Source organism: Prionailurus viverrinus, chromosome D1, assembly GCF_022837055.1.
Source record: "Prionailurus viverrinus isolate Anna chromosome D1, UM_Priviv_1.0, whole genome shotgun sequence".
Lineage (NCBI taxonomy): Eukaryota > Metazoa > Chordata > Mammalia > Carnivora > Felidae > Prionailurus > Prionailurus viverrinus.
This window is the reverse complement of record NC_062570.1, coordinates 104,371,073-104,394,658: the sequence shown is the minus strand read 5'-3', so window position 1 is coordinate 104,394,658 and position 23,586 is coordinate 104,371,073. Positions and strand designations below refer to the sequence as shown.

Genomic DNA, 23,586 nt, shown 5'->3' with positions numbered 1-23,586 from the left:
ATAACTCAGTGTCTTTAACAACTAAATAACAAGACAAGACGGGCAGTGGGCAAAGGACCTATTCACAGATTTTTCTTTTTTCTTTTCTTTTCCTTTTCTTTCCCTTTCCTTTTCCTTTCCTTCTTTTGAGAACACAAGCAATGGAGGGGGCACAGAGCCCGATTGAGGGCTCAAACTCGAGCCCATGAGATCATGATCTGAGCCAGAATCAATAGTCAGACCCTCCTGAGCCACCAAGGTGCCCCCCGTTCACAGATTTTAAAAGCCTTACCAGCCAGATGCAATGTGTGGGTCTTGTTGGAATCATGATTAGAATAAGTCAACTGCTAAAAGACATTTTTGAGACAAGTGAAGAAATTTGAATTTGGAGGAGATTTAATTTTGTTAGGTGCCGTAATACAGCAAGAGGTCTTGTTAGAGATCCAAAGTAGAGTATTCACGTATGAAATGATTTAGGAGAAACATAGACTGGCAGGATGCTGATGATTTATTGTTGAAACTGGGTGATGGGTACACAGACATCATCATACATTTGTTCACTTTTATGTATGATTAAAGCTGCTTTTGTTGTTAAAGCTGTGTTTATTTAGACTAGTAGATCACAAATTGTCTACTTTTTTTTTTTAATATTTTTATTTATTTTTGAGACAGAGTGTGAGTGGGGGAGGGGCAGAGCGAGAGGGAGACACAGAATCCGAAGCAGGCTCCAGGCTCTGAGCTGTCAGCACAGAGCCCAATGCGGGGCTCGAACTCACGGACAGTGAAATTGTGACCTGGGCTGAAGTCAGATGTTCAACCAACTGAGCCACCCAGGCACCCCACAGATAGTCTACTCTTGAACGCCACCCTTGAATGCCGTCTGAAGTAACACCAGCCATCGTTTTTTATACCGTGGACACTGAGTGCTGGGAGCACCCTTGATTTCCTTACCTGTGTTAGAACCTAGTTTTATTGGTAGCACTGTATTTTCACCTTCCAGTCTGGGCCTTGGGGCGGAACGGAGGGAACGACTCAACGGCCTTGGATTCTGGTTCTCTCTGTTAGCTATGTCACTCTGAACACCGAGCGCCCCCCCCCTTTTTTTTTCTCATACCAAGGCCCTTTTCATTTAGCTTGTCTAATCTGTGAAAATGGATTATCATTTCTCCATTTCCTCACTGAGCTTTTATAAAGATCAAACAAGATCCAGTGAAGTCTGAAAGTACTTCTGGGTAGTTCTGAGGACTCGGGATCTCCCTGTCTCCCAGTGCTTCTCAGGGTATAATGAAAGTGCCCATATACTTGTGACTCCCCACTGAGCCTTAGCTCCCTGAAGGTCTGTCCTTTTTACCATTTCATTTTAACCCACGCGGCCAGACACACCGTAGGCATTTCAGTCAGTATTTGTGGAGTGAATTAAAACACTGATGTCTTCTCATGAATCTTGCTCTTTGAGAAGTGATTTTACACCCTTGGTTCACACAAGTCCTGTTTCCTGCGCAAATTGAGTTTTAAAAAGTTCTCAGTAGACACCTCCGAATCCATTGTTAAGACCCAGCAGTACCTGCTAGACTCATCAACCCTTTTTTGTTACAACTTGCCTGAGGCCGTTTGAGCGCACAGCTGAGCACCCCCATCCGGTCCGCGCCCACTGACACCCCAGTGGCCAGGATGTAATGCTTTTCTCTGTTTTCTGTAGGTGCTGCCATGCTTACTGAGTCCCTTCTCCCTCCTGCTCTATCACCTTCCATCAGTGACTGTCACCAGCCTTCTGCAACAGCTAATGAACCTACCTCAGAGCGCAGCCGCGCCAGCGCCCTCTAACCCTCACCTCGCTGCTGTGCTCCAGAACAAGGTGCCCTTGCCCTCCTGTGTCCCTGAACTTTGCCAGCCTTCTAGATTTGAGTTGTAGATGCAAATAGTGGCTGCTGTAGCTGTGGCAACTTGTAAAAGAAAGGCTTCTTTCAGTCGGAAGTTACATTGAGCTCCTGGTGACAGAGGCTAGGAAGGACGAAGGTTTCAGCAAAATAGGGTTTTCTGTATCTCACGTGGAACAGCTTTCGTGTGGTGTCCACTTTGCCCTCAGGGACACAGGCTCCTTTGGTTTGCCTTCTCTGCAGCCTTAGCACTGGCTGCCGTGCTGGTGACCCTCAGGCTCCGTGCCGGTTGTTGAATTCAAGGCTCCACTTTGCATCAGGAAGAGAGGTGCGTGCAGAGGGGCCAAACGGTGGATATCTGCCGTCTGTCTGCCTTGTCTGGACCTGTTCCAGGAGTTCTAACCAGCAGCTTAACCTCAGTGGCCAGGTTCAACTCACCTGCCACACGTCACTGCAGAGAAGCCTGGAAAACATCTCTCAGTTCACAGCGGTGTGACCTCAGATAAAATCAGAGTTCTCACATGGGGACGAGAACGTACTGGGTCAGTAATCCACACTCTCGGTCGTGAGACTAAATAGTAGAAGACATCCCATTTCATGTTTCATTTACATCAGTTTGACGATCCAGAGACGTGCAAAGGAAGCATAACAGATGAGAAGACGTGAGCTCTCAGCAGGTTTCCATTCCTTGCCTGCCATTTTCTAGGCTTGTGACACCAAACAGATGATTTTGCTTTGCCGAGCCCATTTCCTGACCTGGAAGTGGAAGTGACGAGGTCGATTCCAGGGCTGTCCTGTTACTCAGATGAGTGCACCGCTGTGACCTTCAGTGGCATGCCTTTCCACAGTGGGCACGTGTGCTGGCAGAGAGAGAAAGTAGTATCAAGGCCTCTATCTCCCTTGCACCTGAAAACCCGCCAAAGAGTGACTGAGGGCGGTACATCCGGGGCCGAGAAGTGACAGTGCTTCGGGGGCCAGAAGATGGGGATTCTGGAGGGATACCTTATAGGCCTTCCACGTTATTCAGTCTATGAGTTTAAAGTTGATAAAGGCGATAGAAAACCACGAAGTCAGACAAGAGGTTATATGTGTAGCCCAATGTCGTTTTCCTGACGGTGACACAAAGGTTGTCCTCTGTGAGGTAAACTCAGAAAGGTGGGATTCCCTTCAGATCCAGTATAGCTATGACTTCTACATTTAACTTTGTACCACTCGTCCCCATTTGTATTTCCTTCTGTGCCTCTTCAGACCACACGTCCACCGGATAAAACCAATCTAATGAAACAAATCTTTAACCTCAAAGCACGTTGTTAGATTAGAAACATGGATGTATCGTGTATCCTTTTTCTGTTTTTAACATCTCGTCTAAGCCTTTATATGTCCAGTAGGTGTATCCTTTGTTAAGGAAAGTTTTTACAGAGATTTAAGGAAATCCCTTCACATCCTGATCATTTCGGTTACCAGTTACCAGTCGTAACATCTTTTTTTCTTAGTTCAAAATCTCGTAATCTGTGTAGTGTTTTTCCTTACGTTTGCTGTGAACTTTAATTTTCTGTATCCAAGTTTGTCTTTGATTTTCTTTTTTAATGTTTCCATTGTAGCGAAAAGGAGAAAATCTAACTTCATATTTTCCGTGGCAGGGAAACTAGCTTCTCCTGTCACGGTGGGGTGGGCGAGCAGAGAGGGACTTCCCCTCTTGTGGAGCATGCCTGTTGCTGCTCTGCCGGAAGTAGAGTCGGGAGACCTCGGCCTCCCAGTTCACGGTTGTCTCACGTTTGCCCCATTTCGCAGCACTGCGGTGGGGTCCTTTTGATCTGGTGCCGTTCCCCATCTAGTACTGGGATCCCTTCGGTGGTGGTGGAGGACGGATGCGGTGCTGATTTTGAGTCCCTCTGTCTCCTCTTGTAGTTTGGCCTGTCACTGCTCCTCGTCATCCTGAGCCGTGGGGAAGACCTACAGAGTTCAGAGCCTGCTACAGAATCCACACAGAACAACCAGTGGTCAGTCGGGGTTGGGTTTCTCCTTTCAGTCTTTTCAGAATAATCTTTTATTCTTTTTCTTATACTGTCCTTATCGGTTCTCACCGGGTTACCTTTCAGGACAGAGGTGATGTTCATGGCGACCCGAGAACTTCTGCGGATTCCCCAAGCAGCCCTGGCCAAGCCAATCTCAATACCGACAAACCTGGTATCCCTCTTTTCTCGCTATGTTGACCGACAGAAACTGAACTTGCTGGAAACAAAGCTGCAGTAAGTTTGAAACAGGAGAGTTCCGCATCTTTCTAAAGTTGGCACTTTAGAAGTCCCGAGGAGAGGAGGTCAGGGGCCTAGGACTGAATGTAGTGGAAGACAGTAGAGACTCGTATCAAATCTCTAAGCATCTGCCAGAGACCGGGCCCCGTACCGGGAGCAGCAGCACCCTCAGAGCTCACTAACGGTAGAGAGAGGTTGTGGGTGTTCTGTTAACGAGAATTCTAACAAGGGTGTGACTTTGATGCAAAAGATTGCCTTCTGTTTTAACTCGTTTACACAAGTTTCCTTTTTCTCTTTCTTTATACCCATAGGCTAGTTCAGGGGATACGATAAAAGATCTCCAAATGTGTCCTGTACCTCCTTTTGGCTGCCACCTGCACTGCCGCCATCACAATGGAGTGTTTTTAAATGAGGGAGGGAAGGTAGCTTATTCCCCAAAGCGTCTTGTGGGACTGATTCCTGTTGGCAGGGGTCGTCTCTGAATGCCAGGTATTTTTCCCCACTGCTCTGTGAAATTTGGCTGGGTGACCCTTCTGGTTTCTTCTTACCTTCTGTGTTACAATTCTGCATGTCCTGCTGTCCCTCAAGTCTTCTCAATTGTGCATTTTCTTTGCCCTAGAGACACAAATATAATCTCTCCCTTTGTCCCACCACCACTGCTCCAGGTCACAGTAGACTGTAGCCTGCCAGAGGGTTCCTTCCCTCATCCTATCAAAGTCTTCTTTCGTTGCCCCATATTAATACGACTATAGGAGAACCAATTAAGTAGAAACCAATATATACATATATGTGCGCACGCCCCCTCTGCACGCGTTCGTGTGGTCTCCAGAGGATCCGTAAAGAAAGTTTTAGATTGAGAAATACGTAGTTGACACGTCCCTCCTCTAAAAACAAACCAGCTGATGTATTTTTAATCTGTTTCTAGGTCCATCCTGTAATTAATTTGGTGGGTTCTACTTGTTTTAATATAAACGCAGGGTATGCAGCACGTTAATAAAATCAGAACTCTTAATTGGCTGACACCCAGCTCTAGGCTGAGAAGTCCTGTCTCTCGTCCCCGCTGTACTTCCTCGGTGTCTGTCCACCTCAGTGAAAACGTACACGGTTAAGCCCTTTTCCGGCTACAACGGCAGCGCCCCGGGGCCTGTCCCCTCTACGACCTGCAGGGTTGCCCCCGATGAACCGGACGAGAGCCTGCTCCCGCAGCGTAGCGTTTGCACACTCGCTCTGTCTTCCTGAGACAATTTCAGTAAGCCATGCTTTTACTTCCCTCGTCCCCATTCTGATTTGGTGTCGGGGGTAGCAACCTCCAGCGGTAGCCACAGAAGCAGAGTTCGGCTTGCTTTGCTCTGCGGGCTCCTCCACGCCACGGACACACCTGCTGTCCTTCCCCCTTCACCTCCAGGCCCCCGCTCTCAGGCAGCCAGGGGCCTGGCTCTGCGTCCCGGCAGGGACAGCCCCCCGCGGTCCTTTGCACCTGTCCCTGTCCCGCGCAGCAGCCACACAGGATGAGGGGTTTGATCCCGAGTGATCTCAGCCCTCAAGGCAGTTAAATCAGAGCCTGTTTCTCATGACTGTCCTGATACGCTTTTTGCTCTTCTCACCTTTTCAAATGTTAGTGAGGGGACAGGTTATGATATTTAAAGAGAATCAACATTTTGCACATACGTGTATTGTACAACCAGAAAGCCCTCCGTTGTAACCGGCTGTCCTCACTCTCCATCTGTCTGTCCCCGTTCCGTAGCCCCGGCCCCACCAGCTGCTCCGCGGTGACATGACCTAGCTTCCCTCTGCCCTCACCTACTGACTGTTTCCACCATGCGCCTCTCCTCCCTTCCCCTCACAACTGATCAAGTGAATACTTGACTATTATTTCTTCCTTTCTGTGCTTTCTCTTTTTTGTTTGGTTCTAATTAATAAAAATTAAAGTTTCTAAATTTACATTTTTATAGGGTATTGTAAATAAAAACAAATTGTATACTTGAAAAACCGTGTGCCTGCATTTCTGCTTCGTGTTACTTCTTGTCTGAATTTGTACGATTTCACCTGTGTCTCCGGCCCATTGAGATGGACTGGCAAAGCTCTCGGTGTTGGGGACCGGTGAGGATTTTCCCTGTTAAATGTTGTAAGGGACACAGAGCAAAGAGCTTATGTTTACGTGGTAACTTATCTTGAAAAACCTAGGTGCTTTGAGTCCTCCCCCGCGCACCCTTTCACTACAAGCCAAGGTTCTGCGCTGTAGTAGGCACACCAGCAGGCACACCAGCCTGTCTGCGTCCTGTGACTTCCGGAGGCTCCGTGTAGCCAAGTTTGGCCTAAAGCTGCCGCGGCCGTTAGCTCTTACATCGCACAGTTCGCCTGCTCAGCAGAGACGGAGAAGAGTCGACGATTCTTTGTAGTAAATCTGTGTTAATGACTTCAGGCTCGGGTGTTCTTTTTACCCTAACATGCCCCGGATGAGAGACTCCACTGTCATCCCTCTCTCCCCTCCTCGTGGTGTGAGCACTAGACTCTCCCTCACCATATCTTCTCACAAAACTTTCAGGATCAAGCGATTTCTGGCCCAAACCAAGAGCAGAATCGTCCCAGTCCCCGTTGTGTTCGTGTGAGAACTGGTAGCAAAAGCACGTGGAGCTCCAGGGGCCGTCGGAGAACCAGGCCGAGGCTCGAGGACCTGCAGGGAGGCGGCCTGCGCGTGCGTGCGTGCGGCGCCAGGCTGAAAACACCACCACCGTCTGGACGGCTGCACACGTCTTCCCGGGCAAATGATTTTTCTCTTGGTCTCTATGCTGTGCTTAGCTGCCTGGTTCGGCAATAACTAGAGACCTTTCGTTTGGGGGGAAGACCTAAGCAAACAAGAAAGACATTTAAAAGGATAACAATTTTAAAGGATAAAGAGAGATCTTTAACTTCGTTGGGCACCTACTTGCATGAAAATGTTTCCTGACCAGCAGACAAGACAGGCTCCTCGAGGGGAACGAGCTTGCCTGAGCCGATGTCGCCTGTGTGCCGCGGAGCAGGGGACTCGGGATGTTCTGGCTGCCAGGGCCTACTAAGGCTGTCTTCCCGGGAGCACCTCCTCTCCCATCTTCCGAAGAGAACGTCGAGGCCTCATCTGATGGTGCCGCGGTGTTACAGGCTGGGCACCCTCGAGTTCCAGAAGACAACCCAGAATGTAGGAAGGGAGGCTTGAGGGAGCTTGTGGCCCACGTGCCCGCAGCTGAAGCTCCCAGGTGGCAGGCACTTGCCTCCGAGCCCCCGCAGTTAGTGGAAAAGCCAAGAAAGGAGCTCAGGCTTGTATGCTGCCTGTTCCTCTCCAGATTACAGTCCCCAGTCAGAGATGCGGGCTCTTCTCCAGAAAATACATGGCATTTCTTGGGAGAAAGACTGAGTTTAAGAAATGTGCTCCTACTTTATGAATGGAACAATAGTTTACAGTAACTCCTGACTTTTAAGTCGCAGTGTATGTGAGAGAGATTGTTCTAGGTGCTTAGAAAGTCATTTTTAAGACTCAAGAGTAACCAGTAAAAGCAGGTCTTAACCTCCGTGTTAATGTATGTCAACAATAATCAGATTACATGATGCACTGAAATAATTTACGACAATGGGGCACAGAGCTAAAAGCTGACATCGGTGCATGTAATCCTGTAAGGAAAAGAAGACCCTGGGAACACCTGGGTGACTCAGTCGATTGAGCGATGGACCTTAACTCAGGTCATGATCTTGCGGTTGGTGAGTTCGAGCCCCACGCCCGGCTTGCTGCTGTCAGCTTGTCAGCACAGAGCCCACTTCAGATCTTCTGTTCCCCCCTCTCTGTCCCTCCCCTGCTTGCACTCTCTCAAAAGTAAACAAAACATGTTAAGTAATAGATCACACACTTGTGAACAATAATTTTTACAAAAGAAGGGACATGTGGGTGGCCCAGTCAGTAAAGCGTCTGACTTCGGCTCAGGTCATGATCTCATGGTTCATGAGTTCAAGGCCCGCAGTCGGGCTCTGTGCGGACAGCTCAGAGCCTGGAGCCTGCTTCGGATTCCCTGCCTCCCTCTCTCTCTGCCCCTCCCCCCCCCCCCCCCCCCCGCCACGCTCTGTCTCTCTCTGAAAAATAAAAATTTAAAAAATAAATTTTACAAAAGAAAATGCAAGTAATATTAAGTTCACCTCCACTTGTCATAGATAACAAAATACTTTTTTACCTATCAAGGTAGCAAAATCTTTAAAAATAATGCTAGTGAGAATTTGAGGCAGCCACCCATACTGGTAGGCTAAACTACATTTCTAGAAGTGCTTTGGCAATGTGAAGAGCTTCAGAAGTATTCATAGCCTCTGACTAATTCACTGGGCTCTAGAAATCTAAGGAAAGATTCCAAAGGAATGATACTAATGCATTATTTATAATAAAAAAATTAGAAATAACCTAAACATCCAGTCTCACAATGATGGTTAAGTAAATAATCATCCATGTGTCGCAGACAATTAGAAAAGCAGAATATTTAATCACGGAAAGATATGGGAAAACAAAATATATATGCTTTGAACGCAATTTTTAATTCATTTTTTTATTGTTATTTTTGAGAGAGAGCATGAGCGAGGAAGGGCAGAGAGAGAGGGGGACAGAGGATCTCCAGCAGACTCCACTGACAGCATTGAGCCTGATGTGGGGCTTGAACTCATGAACTGTGAGATCATCACCTGAGCTGAAGTCAGACACTCGACCAATTGAGCCACCCAGGTAGCTCTTTTTTTTTTTTTTTTTTTTTTTTTAATATTTACTTTTGAGAGAGACAGCATGTGAGTGGGGAAGGGGCAAACAGAGAGGGAGACACAGAATCTGAAGCAGGCTCCAGGCTCTGAGCTGTCAGCACAAAGCCTGATGCAGGGCTCGAACCCATGAACCATAAGATCATGACCTGAACCGAAGTCAGACACTCAACCAATTGAGCCACCCAGGCTTAACTGACTGAGCCACACAGGCACCCCTCCCCAGTTCTTTTTATTATTTTTTATTTTTTATTTTTTCAATATATGAAATTTATTGTCAAATTGGTTTCCATACAACACCCAGTGCTCATCCCAAAACCCAGTTCTTTTTTTTAAAGATTTTTTTTTATTATTTCAGAGAGACCATGCAAGCAGGGGAAGGGCAGAGGGAGAGAGAGTGAGAATCTTAAGCAGGCTCCACACTTAGCTTAGAGCCCAACTTGGGACTTGAACTCATCACCCTGGGATCATGAACTGAGCCCAAACCAAGAGTCAGATGCTCAACTGACTGAGCCACCCTGGCCCCCCAAATCAAATTATTTTTTAAAGGAACTGTATATATAATGAAAAAAAGATAACGGGAGGGGAGGGTATGTTCTGAAAGGTTACTGGTGTCTGTCTCTAGGTGGTGAGAATACAGGGGCGCCTGGGTGACTCAGTAGGTTAAGTGTCTGACTTTGGCTCAGGTCATGATCTCGCGGTTCATGGGTTTGAGCCCCGCATTGGGCTCTGTGCTGACAGCTCAGAGCCTGAAGCCTCCTTCAGATTCTGTCTCCCTCGCTCTCTGCCCCTCCCCCACTCACGCTCTGTCTCTCTCTCTCTCTCTCTCTCTCTCAAAGATAAGCATTAAAAATTTTTTTCTTAGGTGGTGGGAATACGGGAAATTTATTTTTGCTTTTCAGTATTTTCCAAATTTCCATAGAGAAAACACATTGCTTATATTCTTAGGAGAAATATTTCTAAGGAAAAATTGCTTTGGGAGAGTAGTTAATTAACATGGGACAATACTAAGAATACAAATGTTAACCATAAAATAGGTTCTGTATATGTATGTATGTGACAATCTCTATGGAGGGAAAAAGTAGGAAAAACAATGCCATCAAAGGTGACAAATTAGCAATGGTGACCTTTAAGGGGAGGACTGTGGGGCATTGGGGGGTGGGAATAATTGTTCCTTTTTCCATATTTTCCAAATTGTCTTCATTGAGCATGTATTGCTATTATAACCAAAAGGGCGATGATTCTCTAAACTAAAAATAGTAGTAGCTTTCTATTTCTAGTGAGAAAATAAGTTACAGAGGGCAAAAGCGTCTGATCTACTTGTGCTTGACTTTAGAGACAAAGCATTTGACTTTGTAGCAGATGAATGCGCGAGGGGTCTGAAAAAGTCACGTGAGAGCAGGGTAGTTACCCTGAAAAATGTGGTCAGGTATTAACATAGCTCGGTAATTAAGATGGTTTGCCAATTGTGGGATCCAAGAACCAGTTTTGATAAATCCGAGCTCTATTTCCCAGGAAGCTTCCAGATTTACACTAAAGTGCATTTGTTTCCAAACTAACCTGGATCAAGAAGGATCCCAGCTCCATCTCCAGAAAGATCTTTCGGAGCACCAGGGTGGCTCAGTTGACTTTGGCTCTGGTCATGCATGCTCTCATGGTTCATGAGTTTGAGCCCCGCATCAGGCTCTATGCTGACAACTCAGAGCCTGCTTGGAATTCTGTCTTTTCCTCTCTCTCTGCACCTCCCCCACTTGCTCTCTATCTCTCAAAATAAATAAAAATAAAATTTAAAAAAGGATCTGCTTTCATCTAAGTGTCAGCCAGCTGGCTTGCACTGAAATTGCCCTGTCCATCATTAGAAAGGCCAAGACATGACTTTCTGAATTTGATACAGAGAACTGGATGCCATCTAACATCTGCGTCTGGAGGGCGGTGAAGTCCACTGTGTGAGAAGTCAAAGCAGGGAGCTGAAGGCAACGGACACTTTTCTTCTTTGCCGAGCTCTGTCTTAAATATATTAACGTTGTGACCTTTGGGAAACTACCATGTGGATTTTTTTTAACTTTTTTTTTTTAATATCTATTTATTCTTTGAGAGAGGGGGAGAAAGAGAGCACAAGCAGGGGAGAGGCAGAGAGAGGGAGACACAGAATTCTAAGCAGGCTCCAGGCTCTGAGCTGTCAGCACAGAGCCCGACATGGGGCTCGAACTCATGAACTGCAAGATCACAACCTGAGATGAAGTCAGACGCTTAACTGACTGAGCCACCCAGGCATCCCTACCATGTGGGTTTTTAAGAAGCAAGTTTTTAATCTGAGGAATCAGTATCTTAAAACCACCTTACAGCATTGTTTTGACATTTTTTCTTTGTCCAGCAGGAGGACAGCTGTGAATTGTCTGCTGGTCTTTTAACAGCCTCTGCTTTGCTTTTTATTTTTTTTAATTGTTATTTAATTTATTTTTTAAATTTACATCAAGTTAGTTAGCATATAGTGCAACAATGATTTCAGGAGTAGATTCCTTAGTGCCCCTTACCCATTTAGCCCATCCTCCCTCCTACAACCCCTCCAGTAACCCTCAGTTTGTTCTCCATATTTATGAGTCTCTTCTGTTTTGTCCCCCTCCCTGTTTTTATATTATTTTTATTTCCCTTCCCTTATGTTCATCTGTTTTGTCTCTTGAAGTCCTCATATGAGTGAAGTCATATGATATTTGTCTTCTTTGACTAATTTCACTTAACATAATACCCTCTATCTCGTTCCATCCACGTAGTCACAAATGGCAAGATTTCATTCTTTTTGATTGCTGGGTAATACTCCAGTGTGTGTGTGTGTGTGTGTGTGTGTGTGTGTGTGTGTGTGTGTATACCACATCTTCTTTACCCATTCATCCATCGATGGGCATTTGGGCTCTTTCCATACTTTGGCTATTGTTGATACCTCCATACTGTTTTCCAGAGTGGCTGCACCAGTTTGCATTCCCACCAGCAGTGCAAAAGAGATCCTCTTTCTCCACATCCTCAACAACATCTGTTGTTGCCTGGGATGTTAATTTTAGCCATTCTGACAGGTGTGAGGTGGTATTTCACTGTGGTTTTGATTTGTATTTCCCTGATGATGAGTGTTGTTGAGCATTTTTCATGTGTCAGTTGACCATCTGGATGTTTTCTGTGGAGAAGTGGCTATTCATGTCTTTTGCCCATTTCTTCACTGGATTCTTTGTTTTTTTGGGGGTGTTGAGTTTGATACGTTCTTTATAGATTTTGGATACTAACCCTTTACCTGATGTGTTGTTTGCAAATATCTTCTCCCATTCTGTCAGTTGCCTTTTAGTTTTGCTGATTGTTTCCTTCCCTGTGCGGAAGCTTTTTATTTTGATGAGGTCCCAATAGTTCACTTTTGCTTTTGTTTCCCTTGCCTCTGGAGACATGTTGAGTTAGAAGTTGCTGTGGCCAAGGTCAAAGAGGTTTTTGCCTGCTTTCTCCTCAAGGATTTTGATGGCTTCCTGTCTTACACTTAGGACTTTCATCCAATTTGAGTTTATTTTTGTGTCTGGTGTAAGAAAGTGGTCCAGGATCATTTTTCTGCATGTCACTGTCCAGGTTTCCCAGCACCCCTTGCTGAAGATACTGTCTTTATTCCATTGAATATTCTTTCCTGTTTTGTCAAAGATTAGCTGGCCACACGTTTGTAGGTCCATTTCTGGGTTCTCTATTCTGTTCCATTGATCTGAATGTCTGTTCTTGTGCCAGTACCATACTGTCTTGATGATTACAGCTTTGTAATACAGCTTGAAGTCTGTGCTTTGCTTTTTATTTTGCAAATGTTGCACATAAGGCTGTCCTGAGGAGCTTGTCGCCTGTTATTCAGTGTGACCTCGCAGGGTCCCAACTCAGCCAAATTCATTCTCCAAGGTGACGTTACCCTAGATCAGACCTGAGGGCTGGGAAACATCCAGAAGGGAGCGAGGTAGAATCAGTGATGTGTGTACTTGGCTGTGAATATACAATCTTAAATTGCTTAGATGTTAAACCAGTCTAAAGAAGCAGAGAAATCTACATGTAACTCATGCAGGGAAAGTATCTCGAATTCCACGCCCCAGAAAACATACTGCTAACAGTCTAGTGTATTGTCCTCCAAGTGATTTCTCTATCCATATGCTTACACAATTAGAATTATAACTATTTTTACCTTTTCCCCCCCATAATACATCGTGGACATCTTCCTGTCACTGTGTAAGAGCTACCCTGCCTTTTTAATGGTTGTGTATTGTTCCACTGTGTGCTATTGTACCATAATTTATTTAACTGCTCCCCTACTAATAGGATTCCATCTTTTTTTTTTTAATTTTTTTAATGTTTATTTATTTTTGAGAGAGACAGAGCATGAGTGGAAGAGGGACGGAGAGAGAGGGAGACACAGAATCCGAAGCAGGCTCCAGGCTCTGAGCTGTCAGCACAGAGCCCAATGCAGGGCTTAAACCCGCAAACTGCAAGATCGTGACCAGAGCTGAAGTCGGACACTTAACTGACTGAGCCACCCAGGCGCCCCTAATAGGATTCCATCTTAAGATACTTTATGTCAATCATTGTTCATCCAACAGTGAACAAAGATAAACCCCCAATATCACCTTATAGCTATTTTGTAGTGTACAAAGAACACTCATATTCATTTCCTAATCTGTCCTCTCTGTAACCTTTTGGAGCAGGATGGAGCACTTGGATGGTACAGCACCAAAACCGTATGTAGCCCAGAGGACTGTCGGCTGGTAAGGGCTAACCACACTGGGATTTAAACCTTAGGTTTTAGGGGCATCTAGGTAGCTCAGTCAGTTAAGCATCCGACTTCAGCTCAGGTCATGATCTCACAATTTGTGGGTTCTAGCCCCACGTTGGGCTCTGTGCTGACAGCTCAGAGCCTGGATCCTGGTTCTAATTCTCTCTCTCTCTCTCTCTCTCTCTCTTTCTCTGCCCCTCTCCCGCTCATACTCTGTCTCTCTCTCAAAAATAAATAAACATTAAACCTTAAGTTTTAAGCTGCACGTGCAGTGTTCTGGCCACAAGAATCCTCCTGCGCCAGGTCCTTGCTTTATGGGGGAGCAGCTGAAAAGCTACAAGCATTCGAGGACACTTCCGCAAAGTCTCCCGGGTGGGATCTTAATGCATTCATTCTCAGTAGGCAAATCAAGCAGTTGCCTCTCAGTCATGTCAAAAAGGGGGTGATTCAGGTTGTAATTATCATTACGTAAAGATCAAGCATCTGTATGGCCCCTTAGTGTAATAAATTCATCTGCCAGTGCAGGACCTGTTTCAAACTACATTGTCACTTGCTGTATCCCAACATCTCTTAGGCCAGGAGCAAGTTGACAACATAAAGCAGGCAAGCACTTGTAACGCTGTGTTACTGCAGTGCTGACAGAGACGAACGAAGGCCCAGCTCTGGTGCAGCCTGTGGTCTCAGGAGGACACTTACAGGTATCAAGAATGATGGCAGGATTGGCCCTTCAGGCCGCGGTCCAGAAAGGCCTTGATGAGCAGGTACCCTGTGAGTAGGTGCATGAATAAGGAGAACAGCCCTGCAAAGAGCTCAGAAGAGCATCGCGAGGCAAAAGAAGATTCCCCAAGCCCCTGAGAGGAGAATGAGGAGTTTGAGGAACCACGAAGGCTAATGTGTCTGGAACGAAGTGGGGGGTGGAGTGACCACCCAGGGCCTTGAAGGGATTTGCTCTCGTTGTAATGGGAAGCCTCTGAAGAATTTTTCAGGAAAAAGCACAAGACACGATCTGATTTATGCTTTGGAAAATCACTGCCGTGTTGAAATGGAAATAGGCAAGAGAAGGGGACCCTTAGGGGGAGGGCTCACAATACGCTTCCTGGTCTGCAGGAGAAGGCTGGGCCTTGAGGAGGCAAAGTGACTGAGGGACCCTTTTTTTTAACATTAGATGTAGGGCAGCGCTTACCTTTGGGAGTGTTTAGGGGAATGGGATTCAGATAAAGATACAAGAAATGGTTGTTTTGTGTTTATGTTGGGTGGTAGATTGGTGCTCATTAGTTTTACTGTCGTGCTTCATGGCTTTTACGTATCATGCATCTTGTGTCTGTTAGTGGCTGAATGTGTCCCTCAAAACTCACATGTTGGAATCCTAACAGAATGTGACTGTATTTGGAGAGGGGGTCTTTAAAAAGTTTAAGTGAAAATGAATTCATTAGGGTGAGCTCTAACCCAATATGACTGTCCTTTTAAGAGACTAGGAAAGAGTGGGATGCCTGGGTGGCTCAGTCGGTTAAGCATCCTAAGCATCTGACTTCAGCTCAGGTCATGATCTCATGGTTCATGGGTTGGAGCCCCGTGTCAGGCTCTATGGTGACAGCTCAGAGCCTGCAGTCTGCTTTGGATTCTGTCTTCCTCTCTGCCCCTACCCATCTCTCTCTCTCTCTCTCTCTCTCTCTCTCAAAAATAAACACTTAAAAATTTTTTAAAAATAAGAGATTAGGATAGGGCACCTGGGTGGCTCAGTTGGTTAAGCGTCTGACTTTGATTTCGGCTCAGGTCATGATCTCAAGGTCATGCGATCGAGCCCCATATCAGGCTCAGATCCTCTGTCCCCTTCTCTTGCTGCCCTTCCCCCATGATCCCTCTCTCTCACCTCTCTCTCAAAAAACAAATAAATAAACTTTAAAAAAAAAGAATGACTACCTCCATTCTTTCCTCCTCTAACTCCTCCCCAGCCCCCAGATCTCTTTAGAGTTCATCCCTGTTTGAAATGGGTTACACCTGCTACTCTCTTTCATAGCACCTGGGTTGTCTTCCACATTACTGTATGTATGTACATAATTACATATTTTCTCTATGCGAATATGATATATATCCATTTCTGTGTTTCTTGTTTAATACTCATCCCAAGATCCTCTGTGTTCCATGAGGAACTAGAACCTATCTGTACAGTCACTGCTCTGTCCCCAGCACTTGGCTCAAGCCTGGAGATGCTGCTCCCGTAAATGCTCTATAAATATTTGTTACATGGGTGAATAGGCTAGGCTGTGTGAGGGAACCAAAGCTGAACCAGATACAGAGCTACAGATCACACGTTGGGGGAACGCATCCCTTGGTAGCTGTGATATGTCAGGAACATAAATGACTTAAGGAGAGACAACTAATGTCACAGGAAATTCTACGTCCTGAGGAAGGAACATTCCGTCTAGACAGGGAAATTAGGAGACTCTGTAGGGGGAGAATATTGTGCTGGGCAATGAAAGAAGGAAAAGCATATACGAAGCCACCAGTGTGGGAAAGTGCAGGGCAAATGTGGACGAAGACGTGTGGGCCAATTTAATTGGAGCATGGAATACATCAAGACAAAAGAGTAAGAGACTGGCTGGAAAAGAAAAGTGACACCAGATTGTCAAGGACCTGATTTGTGAGGCTAAGAAATCTGGGCTGTAGGAGCGCCTGGCTGGCTCAGTCGGTAGAGCATCTGACTCTCTTTTTTTTATTTATTTTTTATGTTTATTTTTGAGAGAGAGAGAGACAGACAGACAGAGAGACAGAGAGACAGAGAGACAGACAGAGTGTGAGCCAGGGAGGGGCGAGAGAGACACACAGAATCCAAAGCAGGCTCCAGGCTCCGAGCTGTCAGCACAGAGCCTGACGCAGAGCTCAAGCCCATGAACCGTGAGTTCATGACCTGAGCTGAAGTTGGACACTTAACCGCCTCAGCCACCCAGGCACCCCAGAGCATCTGACTTTTAATCTGAGGTTCTTGAGTTCAAGCCCCACGTTGGGCATGGAGCCTACTTAAAAAAAAAAAAAATCTGGGCTGTATTCTGGAGGCAGTGGTGGGAAACAACAATGACTCCGTTGAAAACATTAAAAAAATTTTTTCTTGGGGCGCCTGGGTGGCTCAGTCGGTTGGGCCTCCGACTTCGACTCAGGTCATGATCTCACAGTTTGTGAGTTTGAGCTCTGCATCAGGCTCTGTGCTGACAGCTCAGAACCTGGAGCCTGCTTTGAATTCTGTCTTCCTCTCTCTCTGCCTCTTCCCCACTCACACTCTGTCCCTCTCTGTCTGAAAAATAAATAAATGTTAAAAAAAATTTCTTGGGGTGCCCAGGGTGGCTCAGTCAGTTCAGTGTTCATGTCATGATCTCTGGGTTTGTGAGTTCGAGCCCCGCATCTGAGCTGTACTGACAGCTCAGAGCCTGGAGCCCGCTTCGGATTCTGTGTCTCCCTCTCTCTCTGCCCCTCTCCTGCTCATGCTCTGTCTCTCTCTCTCAAAAATAAATAAACATTAAAAAAAATTTTTTTAAACTAAAAAAATTCTTTTCAGATATACAAGAAAAGTAGAAGTAATAGTATAAAAAACACCCATATACTTCTCACCAACATTCAACAATTAACATTTTGCCATATTGCTTTTATATATATACAGATACATAAATATATTTCAAAGTATGTATTACTTTTTCTTGGCTTGCTTGCTTTCTTTCCTTTTCTGGATCATTTCAAAGGAGATTATAGACATTAGAACTCTTCCTCCTAATCATTTCTCCAAATATTAAGTGTTTTCCTTCATAGCCATCATACCAGCATCACATTGAATAAATATAACTGCCTGACATCAATCACCTAATACCAGCCATTTTCTAATTTCCCCAGTTACCCCAAAATGTCTAAAAAGCTGGGGTATTTTTTTTTTTTCAGAACCAGAATCTGATCAAGCATGTGGTTGTGTCTTCTAAGTTTTTAAAAATTTAAAACAATCACCCCGGACCCTTTTTATTGACATCCATTTCCTTAATCTTTATGTCTTCTATAAAACCTGTTGTTTTGCAGAACGCCTCACATTCCTGATTGATCTGATGGTCTCCTTGGGGGTGTTGTTGAACTTGCTCCCTCAGCCTCTATAAATTGAAGGTTAGACGTAAGGGCTCGATTGCATTCAGGAGTTTTCAGCATGTATGGCAAGAAAACTTCATTAAGGGATGCTGGTCTGCTTCATGCCTCAACACACCAGGAACCTCATAAAAACACATTTTGTCCCAGGATGAATGATGCTAAGTCAGAGAACTGGGTGAAGGTGGGAACAGCCAGATTTACAGAATGTAATTCTCCTTTGTGATTGGCAAGTAATTTGAGGGACGTGCCTGGCCACCCAGCTCACATTTTCATAGCTGTTTAATTTAGCAAACAAGTTCAAGTGCATTTCATCACCACAGCATCCCGGTAAGGTTTTATCCCTGTTTAACAGAAGTAAAAACGGAGGCTGGGAGTGCTTACCGGACTTTTCCAAAGTCACAGAGCCAATAAGTAGCAGAGGCAGGACTCAGCATAAAGGAGTTCACTTTAACTCAGTTTTTAAAAAACCACAGCCTACATCTAATTGCAGATTGTTTCAAAGTGTATCCTTTCTCCAGAACTCAATAAATATTTCTCTCCTTTATGTATCACATTTTCTTCTTATTTTTTAATATTTAGTCTTGGGGAGAGCACAAGTGGGAGAGGGGCGAGAGAGGGAGACACAGAGGGTTTGAAGTGGGCTGTGTGCTGACAGGCTGACAGCAGTGAGCCCGATGTGGGTCTCGAGGTCACAAACCACGAGATCACGACCTGAGCCAAAGCACGCTCAGTCAACCGATTGAGCTACCCAGGTGCCCCTATATCAACATTTTCTTTAAAAAAAAAAAAAAAAGAAAGAAAAAGTACTTCTCTTTACTTTCTTGATACCAGAGAGGCTGTGCCAAGCAAAAGCAATTTGTTTTACACTGTCCTAACAGCTGTTTCTATTGTCGGTTTAAAATTAGCAAAATGTGGGGCGCCTGGGTGGCTCAGGTCATGATCTCACGATCCGTGAGTTCGAGCCCCGCGTCGGGCTCTGTGTTGACAGCTCGGAGCCTGGAGCCTGTTTCGGATTCTGTGTCTCCCTCTCTCTGATCCTCCCCCCTTCATGCTCTGTCTCTCTCTGTCTCAAAAATAAATAAATGTAAAAAAAAAATTTTTTTTTAATAAAATAAAATTAGCAAAATGTAACAGGTGCAGGATTCCCCAAAGCTTCCTTTGTAACAATAGTTCACAACATCCCATTTTTACATTTTTAAAAAATGTTTTTTATTTACTTTTGAGAGAGAGAGTGTGTGGGAGGTGCAGGGAAAGAGGGAGACACAGAATCCGAAGCAGGCTCCAGGCTGTGAGCTGTCAACACAGACCCCCAACCCGGGGCTCAAACTTGTGAACTGCGAGATCATGACTTGAGCTGAAGTCAGATGCTTCACTGACTGAGCCACGCAGGCACCCCTAATTTTTGTTTTTTTAAGTAGGCTCCACCTCCAACATGGGGCTTGAACGCATGACTCTGAGATCAAGTAAATCTGAGCTGAGATCAAGAGTCGGACGCTCAATTGACTGAGCCATCCAGGCAACCCCGAGACATCTAAATGTTACATGAGTTACTCGATCTGTGACTTTCAGAAATAGGGACACCCACCGGTAGGAGGAACACACACAGTCAGGTCCTCTCAAGTCTATTTGTCTCCCCACAACGTCAGCAACTCGTGGGACGGAAGTAGGAGTGTTGCCGGGTGAACTAGGGAGACCCTGGGCCCTGAGGCCTCTGCCCAGCCCATCCCAAGGATGTCCCTGGAGGCTCTTGGTCCCATTATAAGAAAGAATACAAGGACGGACCAGACATAGTGGATGAGCAGTTGCAAGCAAGAAAGTTTATCACAATGACACTATGCTCTGGGCTCCAGGGAGAGCTGCACACTGTGGGGTTTGGGTGTCTACCTTTTACTGACAGCTGTTAACTTAGGGGGTGGAATATTACTTGAGGTGGGGATTTCTTGGAAGCAGGATTTCATACCTTTTCTTCCTAATTTGGTGAGGGCTTTCCAGCCTTCTTTGTCAGCCGGCTTGGTTTGATCTGGTTTCTTGTGGCTTTGTTTTGGGCCAGGACCCACCTCTGACCTTCCTAGAACGGGCGCTGGCCACAACTTCCCCTTTTTTGGTCTCCAGGTATCCTGTTAGAAACTAACTAGCTGCCTACTCTAACATTCCCCTCCCCCACCATGGACTCTGGGCCCTTAAAATCTTTTCAGGGAAAACGGGCAATGGTACATCTTCTGTAAATACTTTATGCTGGTGTGGGATGTTGACCCTGCCTGAGGGCTTCAGAAGTCCTTGCTATCTGAATTTTAGGAAACCTGATGGGCTGTGGGGAGTAAAAGGAAGTCACAGGCTTGGTCCAGAGGGTGTTGGTAGGTTTCATCTTCAAGGCAGATAGATTGGAATCCCTGGTGCAACCATCACTTATGAATGAAGTTGTTGGGAGTCTGGAAAAGACAAATTAAAAAAAAATTTTTTTTTAAGTTTATTAATTTCTTTTGAGAGAGAGAGCAAGCAGGTGAAGGGCAGAGGAGAGGGAGAGAGAATCCCAAGCAGGCTCCTCAGTGTCAGCGCAGGGCCTGACACGGGGCTCAGACTCACGATGTGAGATCATGACCTGAGCCGAGATCAAGAGTCAGATGCCCAACAACTGAGCCACCCAGGCACCCCTGGGAGATAAATATTTGACAAGAAAATTAAACAAACAAGGTCCAAAAAGCAAAAGTAACAATATAGCCACTAGTGGCCCTAAAAAGGGCAAGAACCAGGTTACAGATGGAAGGGTCTCGTGTACAGCATCCCAAATATTATTAGCAGTATCAGCCCTTTTGCCCATTTGGTGTAGCCGTGTGGCTGGATCATAGAATTTTGGGATGTTTTCCTCCACGGGTCCAGTGGTGTTGATGTAGGTACAACATGCTCTGTTAATGACAGCACATACCCCACCTTGAAGCCAGCCATAACCACATTGGCCAAAGATGGAAAGGACTTTGGAGAGATTGGAGAAATACAATGAGGTGGGAAAGCTAGTTTATCCAATGCTCCCATCAGATTTCTCCAACATGCAAATTTGATATGCAAATCCCCCCCACCCCCACCCTTACCCCCACCCCCAAAGAGCTAATGCACCAATGGTATCTACTCTTCCAGCCAGTACAAAGCCTATTGCCCTTCCAGTTCTGGTTGTGGGAGTGGGCAGAATTATATACATGGACTCCTGGGGGAGCCACATATCCTGGGGTACAACTGCCTGATGTTTGAGGTTATCAATGCATTGAAATCCTTGGGCCAATACAGGCTGGGTAAAGACTGGTCCCTGTAGGTTGGGAGAAGGACGTACACAGATAAGGAGACAGTTGGGAGGGGCACAAAAGTTTGTGGGGTAATTCACTATTCCTATCTCCTGGAGCTGTTGGGCCCACCTGGAAGAGTTACTGTGTGTGCAGCTGGGGAATAGAGATTTCCCCATGGCTCTGTATCCTAGGTAACTGGAAAGTAACGGTTATGAAGGGAGAAATTAAACAGTAATGCTGAGTGGTGTCCAGCTAGGCCATGATCCAAAACATGGGTTTATTGGGTTTTTACTTGAAAGGGTGAGATTAGCACACCAACCCAGTGGGTGGCATTATAATCTGTGTCATTTAGATTTCCTAAGCAGGCATGCCGCATTCCATGCTTGGAGCCCTGAACTGAGACACTGGAAAACTGTCTGCTGGTCCAAGGGTCGTTGGCAAAGTTGTACAGACTGCCCCCAGAGGTGATGCTATTTGGCAGCTGACCCATCTTCTGGATCTGTTTTTATGGGTTGAATTATTGGGAGTTATCTGGAAGCATGGACTTGGAGCTTAGGAATAATTGGGGTCCAAATCCCTGAAATGGGTGGTGGGAGTGGATAGGTCAACACAGGTCCCATTAGGGCAGATGAAAATCCCTTCTTGGGAAGGGGAACGTGGTCCAGTGTAGTTTTTATGATGGAGAATTGTATTAGGAGAATGAGTGGGATAAAATAGGGAGTAAGAAAGGTCCTTCTGAGAATATAAATGACAAATCTAGCAGTTGAAAAAGTTATTTCCCTGGGAGGTTATGTTGGAACCATTCTGTGGACCTGCATGGGTTAGAACAGTAATGAGAATGAGGGGAAAAAAAACAACAAAAACAAGACTTTTGGGGCCATATTGGAGGGTTAGACCCAACAGAAAGATGTCATTGTTTTGTTTTCTTTTGCTTTGTTTGAAGGGAGGTGGTTTAAAGGTAGCAAGAAAAGCAACTCAGAGGTCCAAGTAGACAAAGGTTTGCAAAGAGGAGAAGCAGTATAAGGAAAATCCAGTCAATAGCTAACATTATAAAGCAAATATTCATAGTAAGATGTCAATCACTTATCTTCTTGGAGATGTAGCGTAGATCTTCCACTGGCTCACAGGAATAGGATGGAATGTCTTCAGTCGTCGATTGTGGGTAGTCTGGAGCCACTAGTTTTATTCTTGACAAATGAATCCACCTAGCTATATACCTTAGAGCTTAGCTGCTGTTGGGGTGCTGAGAAGAACCTGGAAGGGTCACTACCATTCAGGGTCTAATTGAGCTGAACGTAAATCCTCCTTCCAGGTCTTTAATAAAACCATGTCCCCTGGCTTGATCTGGGTAGGGACAGGTTCTTTCTTGGGTTGGGCACAAGTAAAGAGGATTACTGGACGGGTCCTAACTGATTAAATGTCTTATAAATTCATGGGTTTCTGAATCAAGTAGCAGATCTGCTGTTAAGAAAGGAATTTCAAAGGGGCTGAGTTGGAGGTTCCTTTTTGGGGCCATTCTCAATCTCAAGAGGGCTACGGGCAGGAGTTTTGTCCAGGATTCTAAGGTTTCCTGGAAAGATTTTTGTCCAAGATTTTTTAAAGGGTTTGATTAGCCAAGGATTGGGGTCTCTAGGCAGTATGGAGGTGGTCATGAACTCCCAAGGCAGAAGATACTTGTTGAGTCACTCTTGCAGTAAAGAATGGGCTGTTATCACTCCGCAGAGACTTTAGGAGCCCAAAGCGTGGGGTGATTTCCTTTGGTAGAGCTTTCATTACCTCTTGAGCTTTTTCTGTTCTACCAGGATGAACGTCAACCCAACCAGTGAAGGTGTTCACAAAGACCAAGAGGTATTTATATCCCTGATGGGGGCATCTGAGTGTGGTCTATCTGCTAATCTTCTCCAGGGTATGTGCCTTGTCTTTGGATGGTCTGGAGGAGTGGAGGTGGTCTAAGCCCTCCCCCAGAGGTGTTCTTGTGACCTAGGTTACAGGTCCTGGTGACTTCCTTCATCACCCTTGACAGGCTAATTCCTGAAAAGACTCTATTAACTAAGGAGGTTAATGTGTCTCTTCCCACATGAGAGGAGTCACGTAGTCCCTTGATGATTTTCCATTGGAATGCCTGGGGAAGCATCACCTTTTTGTCTTGTGTCCGCCATCCCTCCAGATGTAGTTGGTGGTCTTTCTGCTGAGCCCAGTTTATTTCCCTCTTTGTATATTGGGGCCTTTGTGGGAGGATTGGCCCATAAAGGAGTAAAGCTACCTCTACTGGGAGTTTGGGGCCCTAAAACCATCTTTTGGAGCTTGTTACACGTATTTGGGGCTGCCTGGCTTATAAAACGAATTCCCAGCACCAACTGTCCCTCTAGGGTATCCAGATCTACATGGGTGCTTCTGTGGCCCTTCTACCAGACGGGACTGAAAAAGAGCAGGATTTTCATCAGGTCCTTGGGTGATCTCCCTCACCTTATCATGGTTTACTAGCTTGATGATACATCTCTTCATGCCTTCCAGGAGGCACAGTACCATGTGGTCTCTGAAGGCTAGTC

The 23,586-nt window shown here is 45.6% G+C and overlaps 1 protein-coding gene across 3 annotated transcripts in view; it reads left to right on the top strand.

Annotated features, from left to right (window-relative positions):
* Positions 1-6,097, top strand: part of PATL1 (PAT1 homolog 1, processing body mRNA decay factor) — a 32,494-nt gene extending 26,397 nt beyond the window's left edge. For all 3 annotated transcript variants that reach the window (XM_047878254.1, XM_047878253.1, XM_047878256.1), the window contains 4 exons: positions 1,679-1,834; positions 3,765-3,856; positions 3,956-4,105; positions 4,420-6,097. In XM_047878254.1, coding sequence (XP_047734210.1) covers positions 1,679-1,834; positions 3,765-3,856; positions 3,956-4,105; positions 4,420-4,441 — 420 coding nt within the window. In that variant the 3' untranslated portion in view covers positions 4,442-6,097. The remainder of the gene's footprint in view (positions 1-1,678; positions 1,835-3,764; positions 3,857-3,955; positions 4,106-4,419) is intronic.
* The last annotated feature ends 17,489 nt before the right edge of the window (positions 6,098-23,586 follow it).